The 10,111-nt window shown below is 34.9% G+C and overlaps 1 protein-coding gene across 1 annotated transcript; it reads left to right on the top strand.

Annotated features, from left to right (window-relative positions):
- The first annotated feature begins 6,871 nt into the window (after positions 1-6,871).
- On the top strand, positions 6,872-9,228 carry LOC103405945 (pectinesterase 2). The gene is made up of 2 exons (XM_008344979.4): positions 6,872-7,828; positions 8,399-9,228. The coding sequence occupies exons 1-2, from the start codon at positions 6,976-6,978 to the stop codon at positions 9,079-9,081; spliced, it is 1,536 nt and encodes a 511-aa protein (XP_008343201.1). The 5' UTR covers positions 6,872-6,975; the 3' UTR covers positions 9,082-9,228.
- Positions 9,229-10,111: the final 883 nt, after the last annotated feature.

The raw sequence follows: 10,111 nt of genomic DNA on the forward strand, positions 1-10,111 counted from the left end.
TCACAAAATTTGTTTCATATTTTTTTTCAATTCTATTTTTTTCCTATAACTTCCTAGGCCATTTATACAACATTAAATTAAATTAAGTAACATGAAACAACATTAAACAATATGAAACAACATTAAATAACATTAACCAACATACAAATTATACAACATAAAAAAACATTTAGCCGTTAGATTTGAATTTAAATTGTAGTTTTTAAATAATAAATTATGTTTGGCCCTATGACCCTTTGGCCCTCGATTGGAGACGGAGGCCAATATGGCCCTGTACTGTTCATTAAAATATTAATATCTTGGGGAATCTTGGAGGGCCAGATGGCTAAAATGAGCCCTCTGGCCAGCCCTCGGTTAGAGATGGCCTAAGTGGGTGGAGCCAATGGGCTTAGGTAGCAATCCAGACAGATTGTGCCTAGGCCGTTACTCAGGAAACATGTGGCTTAGTTGACATCAAACACGATTTTATTTTTATTTGGGATCTTTTGATATAGACGTCTCATTTTTGAATTTTTTAGATAAAACATCCATATTTTTTAGTGATTTGATTAAACTTTTTTGTCATAATTGTGGTGCTATATGCACATGATATTGTAACAAATTTCCTATAATCTAACATTTTGATTACGCTCTCCTCCGTTAGAGATAATTGTTGAAAAAAAAAAGTTGGTTAGATTCAATTTATTTTCACAATAATGCTTCAATTTAGCAATAATTATCTATGATTAAGATATTTTCTTTTCAAAATTGTTTAAAATATTTTTAAATCCCCAAAATCAAACGTACCGAAATAAGTTTTTTTTAGTACATTAACTAAAAATAGGATTGAGAATAATATAAACATACCAATACACAAAGTGTACAAAATAAAACGTACCAAAATAAAAAAAAAGGTACCAATATTAACAATATGTATCAAATCAAACGTACCAAAATTGCAAACAAACGTACCAATTAATGATTTTTGTAAATTTAAACGTACCTGCAGATAATATATACGTAATGTATTATTGTACCTAATAATAATTCGTTAGCAAGTATACTTAAAAAAACAAATATATATATATATATATATATATATATATATTTTTCACAAAAAAAATTGAAAAAAATTACACGGAGCTTTTATGTTGATAACCAACTATTTGATAAAAAAAACAAACCATTTGGAAAAAGAAATAATATTAAATGTTTGCATAACCAAAAAACAAAAAAAAAAAAGCTGTGATCGAAAAAACATATTTGGAAGAAGAGAAAATATAGTTTAATTACTAATATCTCCACTAAATAAGGAAAAGTGCATCATGCACATAAAAGGATAAATTCAAATATTATTTTAATTTAAAAAAATAGAGATGATTATTGATCAAAGCACTTTAATCAAATTTTAAAAATACACAGATGTTTAATTTAAATGATATAAAAAAATTATAAAGGATTATAATTTTTCCTTTTTATTTTTGCCTGTCACGTGGGAGAAATTTTTAGAAATGCTGGGAACACATACATCAACTGTGCAGGTGGTGTTCCCTTCCAATCCAATAACACCATCTGCCCCACTAAAGCCAAATAGTTTTATTTTTTATAAAATAATCAATAAATGATTTTTTTATTAAAAAAAATAAACCTCATTCCGGAGGCCCTCCCCCAACCTCCTAATCATTCCCCTCCAATTACTCTCAGCCCCCCGACATCCACTATCGCCGCCCAGTATTTTCTTGCAGCTGCCAGAGAATCGACGGCTTCCGCTTGGCATCGACGGCCAAACCAGAACTATTGTCTCTCCTCCTCTTGGACTTCTTCTCCACTAGTAGAGCTGCACAGTGAGATATTGGCTTCCATAATGAAGGATGCATATCAATCTCTCTCTCCTCTCTCTCTCTAAAACCAGTCTTGATCACTGCTACCCAGAATCAGATAACAAGTCTGAAAGCAAAAGGGGTCTCTGAAATTTGAAAAAGATTCAAAGCTCAAAGTTCCCACAACACATTTGCTGTTCAATTCTTTCATTCTTTGGGCCAAACCATATAAAGATTCAATCTTTGAAGGGAAATTGAAAGGCTAAAGAGGGAAAGAAAATGGTGCCCAGGAATCAAATCAAAAGACCCAAAAGAAATAAGAAGAAGAGAGAGGGATTAAAGCAGGGAGAAAACCAAAGAGAGGGAATAAATTTTCTTCTCGTTTTTGTTTGTTTATTTATTTATTTTTTCTGGGTAATTTCCATCGACTGTCGTTAAATTTTTTTTCAGCATTGAAAGAAACGGCCCTCTCTGTCAAAATCCATCAATCTTTCGAGTTTTTTGTTACCAGTTCGAACTCCGATGCTTATGTTCTTCTCCTCCATCAGTTTTTCAGAAATTCAAACACCAGAAAAAGTAGAAAACTTTCTGTTTGTTTCCCGGAAACTGAGAGCAACAACAAAAGAACAAGGCAGGGGATGAGATTTTAATGCTTTGTTTTTGTTTCCTTGCATTTTCTGGATCTTCATCTTCTCCCTCTATTCGGAGAAACTTGTTTTTGTTTGAATTTTTGTTTCTTAGCTCTTGCAGTCGCAAACAACCACCCACAACCAAATTCCAGATTCTCATCTTTGCCAAGCGGAAGTCGTCGGTTCTCCGGCAGTTGCAAGAAAATACCGGGCGGCGATGGTGGATGTCGGGGGCTGAGAGGAATTGGAGGGTAACAATTAGAAGGTTGGGGAAGGGCCTCGGGAATGAGTTCAATTTTTTAAAATAAAAAAATTCATTTATTGATTATTTTATAAAAGATAAAATTATTTGACTTTAGTGAGGCAGATGGCGCTATTGGATTGGAAGGGAACACCACCTGCACTGCTGAGGTGTGTGTTCCCGTTATCCCTAAAATTTTCTCGTCACGTGTGGTTATACTTAACAAAATCTTCTGTCGTGGGCCTAGAAGTCGTGCCATGAATAGTAACTGCCTAGTCCCCCCTCCCCAAAACGTACACACCACGTCCTTGCCTAGTGGAAACAGGGAACACCACCTACACTGCTGAGATGTGTGTTCCCGTCATCCCTAAAATTTTCTCGTCACGTGTGGTTATACTTAACAAAATCTTCTGCCTAGAATTCGTGCCATGAATAGTAACTGCCTAGTCCCCCCCCTCCCCCCTCCCCCCAACCAAAACGTACACACCACGTCCTTGCCTAGCGGAAACGGATTTATATGTCTAAATACTATTATCTTTCGTTTGGACAATTTTTATTGGACATTCAGAATTGGCAAAAACCTCATGCAACGTAATGCATGACTACCACTTTATAAATATGTCAACGATGAGCCTTAAGTTGGACCATGCTCCACAATCCAAAACTCTATTTGTGTGCTTTAGAATCTAGGCCTTGGAGTTGCGTGTGGAAGCATATAGTCTGCATTATTAATTGAGAGTTGAACTATATATATAATAACAAGGGCAGAGGTAGAACCCAATATAAGTTTAGGGTGATGTTATCCACACATCATTTTTACCGTTTAAACACCTCATGTGAATTTTTATTATTTGATTTTTTTCAATTCATTTGATTCGAATGTCAGAAATTGAAAATGGTGTGTAAGAAGTAAAAAGAGGTGTGTGGATCGCACCACTCTAAGTTTAAGTTGTGATCATTCACAGGCACCTACATTCTATATATTCCGGTTTAATTAGAAATGGTCAAGCACATTTCGTGTACACGTAAAACACTTGATTAGTAAACACAGAAAACGTTACATCTTCATATAAAGGCATGGGAGATCCAACTTTCAACTTTGGGTGGTATATTGATTTGGAGTCTATAATCCATGTTTAGGATAAGGTCACCTAAACAAAAATTCAAAGTCTGCCTTAACTAGTTAATTAGCTGGGTAGGCAGGTCCCTACGACCAAGGGCTAGCTTACATGAGAGCTCAAAGTTTCCTAATAAGGTTTTAATATATAAACGTCAAGTAATTAACTTAAGTTATAATTTGTTTACATGTTATAATATAAATAAATGTCCAATGAAATATTATGTACGTATCCCACAAAAGAAAAACATATCAGTCATGGTGTTACTCATATTAAAATGAACACTATGAATTCAGTATTGTTCATTGTCTTTTGGGATATTGACTAGTAAGTTTTGAATTCCAAATCGCTATTGTTGCCATTCTTTCAAGTCTCAACTTCAAGTTGGCAGTCAAATATTCAAAATATAAATATCAATATAAATCTATGTATGTGTGTATGTATATCTCCGTTTGATTGATCTAATGGATTCAGCAATTCCACGTTAGCAATTTCGTTTTGATTACTCATCCTTCAATCCTTCCGACGTCTTCTATTACAAACCATCTTCCAAAATTCCCAGTTATTGCTGCTATCTCTCAACGGTTAAACCTCAAACCCTCATCCCTCCTCGCTCGTCAGTCGGTTTAGTGCATCATGTACATCTTATCTAAAGTTTGCTCTCTGTCCTCCGCGTATTTGAATCCTTTCATATTACACAAATTACGAGGAATATAACGTCATGTTTCTAGAAGGGTGAAAACTGGTTTTACAATAAAAGTAACAAAACAGTAAAAGTATAATAAAAACTGTATAGTTTCAATGCCTCTGTAAGTTGAATTTTAAAAGACAAATTAGATGTCCGGATTTCATTTAAAAAGGATCAGAAGAGGCCGGTGTGGGTGAGACTGACGAGGGATGAGGGAGGAGGGGTTGGGGTTGGGGTTGGGGTTGGAGTTGGAGTCGTTAGACTGTTGGAGATATATGGCAGCTGTGAAAAATCTGGGATAATGAACTTTTGTAAAGTGTGACGGGTCGTGGGGATGGGAAACGAAAAATTGAATCATTAGGGTTTGTGAATTGTGATGGGAAGAGGCAAGTGATACGGTACAAAAGGTGAATTTTCAATTTAGTATGATTATATACTGATGTGGAATAACAATTCTGTTAGATTAATCAAATAGTTAAGATTTTGTCAAGTGCATGTAAATGCACTGAGGCTAAATATAGAGACTCAAGATTCCATTCAAATACATGTTTACACTTTCAAATGGGCGGGTATATATATGGTCTCAATCAGTTAAACATGTTCTGTAATTACAATTAACCTTTATAGACAATCCGATAATCTTATCGTTGGTGTAGAGGAAAATAGTTTGAGAGAGAAAGGGATTGAGAGATTCAATCTTTTAGGGGTATATGGATTACTCTAGGGATTTAGGATTTAAAAGATTTTAGGGATTTAGAGATTCAATTTTTTCGGGGTTTATGGATTCATTTTAGGGTTTTACCGTTTTGGATATCAAGTTTTGTAAAAGTATGCCTTGTTTTGTTGTTTATTCTGTTTTTGATTTTTTTTTTTAAATTGAAACCATAAATAAATAAAATAAAAAAACCCATGATTATCAATATCATCATCCATCCACAAATTGAATGAGTTAGCTATTTTTGTCAATTGAAAAGGAATTAGCTGAAAAATTAGATTATGTAAACTTATTTAGCATATTTGCGTATAAAAACGCGAGACATGTAATATATAAATAATGTTCGTATATATTTTCTTTTGATATTAATTGTAAATGATATTTGATGTATAAATAGACTTTTTCATGTATTTAGAAAACTTTTTTTATTTTTTTTTATACATATTAATGTACAAAAGGTCAGAGTCCAAAAAACTCTAGGCCCTCACTTTAAAGGCTTGCCTAGGGCCCCAAATTCTAAGGGCCTACCCAGACAGCTAGGGCTGATGGCTAAACATTTTGTTAGTAAGACTAACTACACACCGGTGAGAAAAACTCATTTAGAAAGAAAAACTCTCACTCAAAAAGAAAAACTCTCGCTTACGGAGAAGCCGAGTTATTGAAGATGAGATCACTAAGCTTCTGAGAGTACTTATTATAGCACTGTACTAATCTTCAATATTAGCAAAATACCGTTACTTAACTCAACCTTTTTTTTCCTTTCTATTATAGAGTTGGGTCGTTGCCGCCATAATAGCTGCGCTGGTTTCTTATGCATAATGCGTGCAAAGGCTTTTACGTAGTTTTGGCGGCCGATTGGAAAAGAATATGAACAATTCGTCAAATATTATCTAATATTATTGCGACGTAGAGCCCATTGAAAAGTAATTCAAATGACTTTTTTCTTTTGGTGAAAAGTATTCCAATGACTGAATGACACAGATTGTGAAATCGTGAGCAAAACAAGTTGACCTATATACATGTCTAATCTAAAACGACATGCTATAGTGATCGATGTTTGATCGAGGGTGGTACTATCACAATTTTTTTTCTATACATTTCAAAATACTATTTTTAATTTTCGATCATCAAATTAAATAAAAAAAATATGATAAAAAAATAGAAATGAAATAAAAACTGAAAATAAAATAATATTAAACGACTCCTATATTTTTGTAGTATTACAAATTGTTGTCCAATTATTTTCGCAGCGCCAAATAATGTTCCAATTTATTGTTACCAAATGTTGCATATGACATGCCAAAATGCCATTTGCCAATTGCAACGTCCTTCTCTTCATTCCTCAACCCACCATGTCATATGTCATCGATCAAATTCGGATGATATATATATATAAAGTTACTCCTAGCATTATTAATTGCAACTACATTTGCTACCAACAATCCTATAGTTGAAGCGCCCTACAATATTATCAAGTTCCTCGCCCACCAAATAACTATACTTATATTATATTATCAGTCATGATAAAAAATTTTGTTGTATACTAGTCGATCTATTGGGAGAAAAGTAACAAAGGAAAGTTGTGCACCCAATCACTTTACGCGCTTTATAACCCAAAGTAATATTGGCCAAAACCATGTACCTCACGACTGCTTCCCTTCTATATAAAGAACCCAATAACGTAAGCCATGCACACCATATTTCAAACACACAAGTTCAGCTAGCTCTCTAGTCTCCCAATCACCCATTTCATCATTACATTTCTTGATAAAAAAGCCATACAAAATGGCAATTCGATTTTACTCGACACTTTATTTGGTGATTTGTCTCTCTCCATTAATCATTTTTGGTTACTCTCCCAATGATGTGAAAACATGGTGTAGCCAAACCCCTCACCCACACCCATGCGAGAGTTTTCTAAGCCATAACCCAAATAATATCCCCATCAAAGGTAAGTCCCAATTCTTCAAGATATCAACCCAACTAGCCCTAGACCGTGCCATACTTGCTCACACCAACTTGTATTCACTTGGCTCAAAGTGCCAAAATGCACATGAAAAAGCTGCATGGGCTGACTGCCTTGAGCTTTATGACTACACAATCCAAAAGCTCAACAAATCCATAGATCCCGTCACCAATGGCGCTACTCAAAACGACGCTCAATCTTGGCTCAGCACAGCTCTCACGAACCTTGAGACATGTCTAGCAGGGTTTGTAGACCTCGCTGTCTCGAATAATCAGCTCATGCCATCTAATAATGTTTCTAATTTGATTAGCAACACTTTGTCCATTAACAAAGTACCGTACACCTCTCAGCCAGAATATAAACAAGGCTTTCCAACTTGGGTGAAGCCCGGGGATCGGAAGCTCTTGCAGTCGTCTTCTCCTAAGGCAGATATTGTGGTGGCAAAAGACGGTTCAGGGAATTACAAGACCATAAATGAGGCAATATCTGCAGCTTCAAAGAGAAAAGGGAGCGGGAGGTATGTGATATATGTGAAGGCAGGGAGCTACAAGGAAAATGTTCAGATAAAGTTGAATAATATCATGTTGTTGGGAGATGGCATAGGAAAGACAATCATTACAGGAAGCAAAAGTGTTGGCGGGGGTACTACAACCTTCAATTCAGCTACAGTTGGTAAGTAAAATTAGCTTCAATTCTTTATTATGTTCTACGAAACATTTTTTTGGCTTGATGATAAATTCAATGGGGTCACCGGTCACAAATAATAAGAAAATTTGTATCTCATAATAAAAAAAGTGAACAAGTCACTTGTAATATATGTAATTTACTAGTTTGTTTGAAAATAGATGTGAGAGAGTCAAAAAGAGAAGTACGTAGTAAATTATTATAAGAATGATTAGATGGTAGTAGTAGTACTGGCTAGGCAAAGCGTAAAGTTTGATAGTCATTAAGTTCATTGACTGGGAGGGTAAGCTAATTTGTCGAGTTTTATTTCACTGGTGATAGACAATGATCATGTCATCTAGATACTTACAAGATTAACATTTTTCCTCCACTTGTCTTAACTATGGACTACGATGACGATCAACTAGTTTGAACATGTTAGATTGTGGTACGAAACTGTTCTTTTCCGTTGTCTTCTTATATTGGCCAAAGAATATTTGCAAAGTCAGCAATTACACACACGCAACTAAGCTATTTACAATACATAACAGTTTTGATTTTTTATTTTCTTCATTGTAGCTGTGGTCGGAGATGGGTTTATTGCCCAAGGCATAACATTCGAAAACACTGCCGGTCTAACAAGTGGGCAAGCCGTGGCACTCCGGTCCGGTTCAGATCTATCTGTGTTTTACAAGTGTAGCTTTGAGGGGAACCAAGACACCCTCTATGTGCACTCTGAAAGGCAATTCTATAGAGAATGTGACATCTATGGAACTGTTGACTTTATTTTTGGCAACGCTGCCGTGGTTATTCAAAATAGTAACATTTATGTTCACAACCACAAAACCAACACAGTTACAGCCCAGGGCCGAACCGACCCAAATCAGAACACAGGAATTTCCATTCATAATTGTAAGGTTACAGCTGCTTCGGACTTAAAACCGGTTCAAAGTTCAGTTAAAACATACCTAGGGAGGCCGTGGAAGCAATATTCTCGAACGGTGTTTATGAAGACATACCTTGATAGCTTAATTAACCCAGCAGGTTGGATGGAATGGAGTGGCGATTTTGCCTTGAAGACTTTGTATTATGGTGAATACATGAACACTGGCCCTGGTGCATCCACTAAAAATAGGGTTAGTTGGGCAGGTTACCATGTGATTACTAGTGCCTCGGAGGCTTCCGAATTCAGTGTTGGGAACTTCATTGCTGGTGGTTCTTGGTTGCCAGCCACCAATGTGCCTTTCACCTCTGGTCTATGATTATTAATAGATTTGTTTGTAACATAATAAATAAATTGGCTGTTGCCCAAAAAAGTAGTGTTTCTTTATATGGAATTGTCAATGGCTCATGAATTGTCATTCTTTGTGAAATTGTTTATATGACTAATAATGGATAAGGTTCTTATATTTGTGTTTGTCTGATTTAGATACTATTGTTGATCATTTTGCTGTTTCTGGTTTGGGAGGTTATTTAATGATTGTAATTTATGAATCTATATAAATATGTCTATCATATTATAAAAAATAAAAAATAAAAAAATTGACCACATATTTTTTGTACTTAGTTATCAACATTGTCGATCCAGTATGATTGTATACTTATTCATTTGTTTGATTAATTGCCAAAGCAAAAAATCCGACTTGTTTCATCGAGATATTGTACATCTTGGTCAATGATAAACTGTTCAAAGGTGGGGAATTATCTTTTTTCTAAAATAAAAGTAGTAACTGAATCCTTTCTTAATCTTTCTTAATCTTCGACAAGAAAAAAAATTTCTTCAATCTTATCATACGAAACTGAAAAATCTAATTGAGAAATATTTACTAAAGAATTACTTTTTTGTTTATTATTGATCTGATTAACGTTGGAAAAAAAAATGCCTGTGAATACAGTAAAGTCCAAAATTTTCTCTGTTATTCAGCTATGTTTCGCACAAATGGTTAGGTTACCATGTCATTTCTAGTGACTTGGAGGCTTCAAATTCCAGTGCTGGGAACACCATTGCTGGTGATTCTTGGTTGCCAGCCAGTCAGCCACCAATGCCTTTCTCCTGTGCTTTATAATTATCATCAGATTTCTTTTGTAACATAAATAAATATGTTGTTGCCCAAAAAAATTGTGGAATTGATTAAGGACGTTTGTATGATTGGAAAAATAGTGTTTCTTTATAGAATTCACTAGTAGAAAAAACCATTTGCGAGATAGAACTTTATGTGACGAAGGAGTTGACATTGCACAAGGGTGTTTCGCGCAATGAATTTAAGTCTCCATCGCGCAAGTTCATTGCAC

The sequence above is a fragment of the Malus domestica genome, chromosome 02 (assembly GCF_042453785.1).
Source record: "Malus domestica chromosome 02, GDT2T_hap1".
Taxonomy (NCBI): domain Eukaryota; kingdom Viridiplantae; phylum Streptophyta; class Magnoliopsida; order Rosales; family Rosaceae; genus Malus; species Malus domestica.

Bases quoted from the DNA above. Each gene is read 5' to 3' on its own strand.
- LOC103405945 (XM_008344979.4), top strand. From the start codon at position 6,976: ATGGCAATTCGATTTTACTCGACACTTTATTTGGTGATTTGTCTCTCT. The intron at 7,829-8,398 runs GTAAGTAAAATT...TCTTCATTGTAG, and splicing joins CTTCAATTCAGCTACAGTTG to CTGTGGTCGGAGATGGGTTT.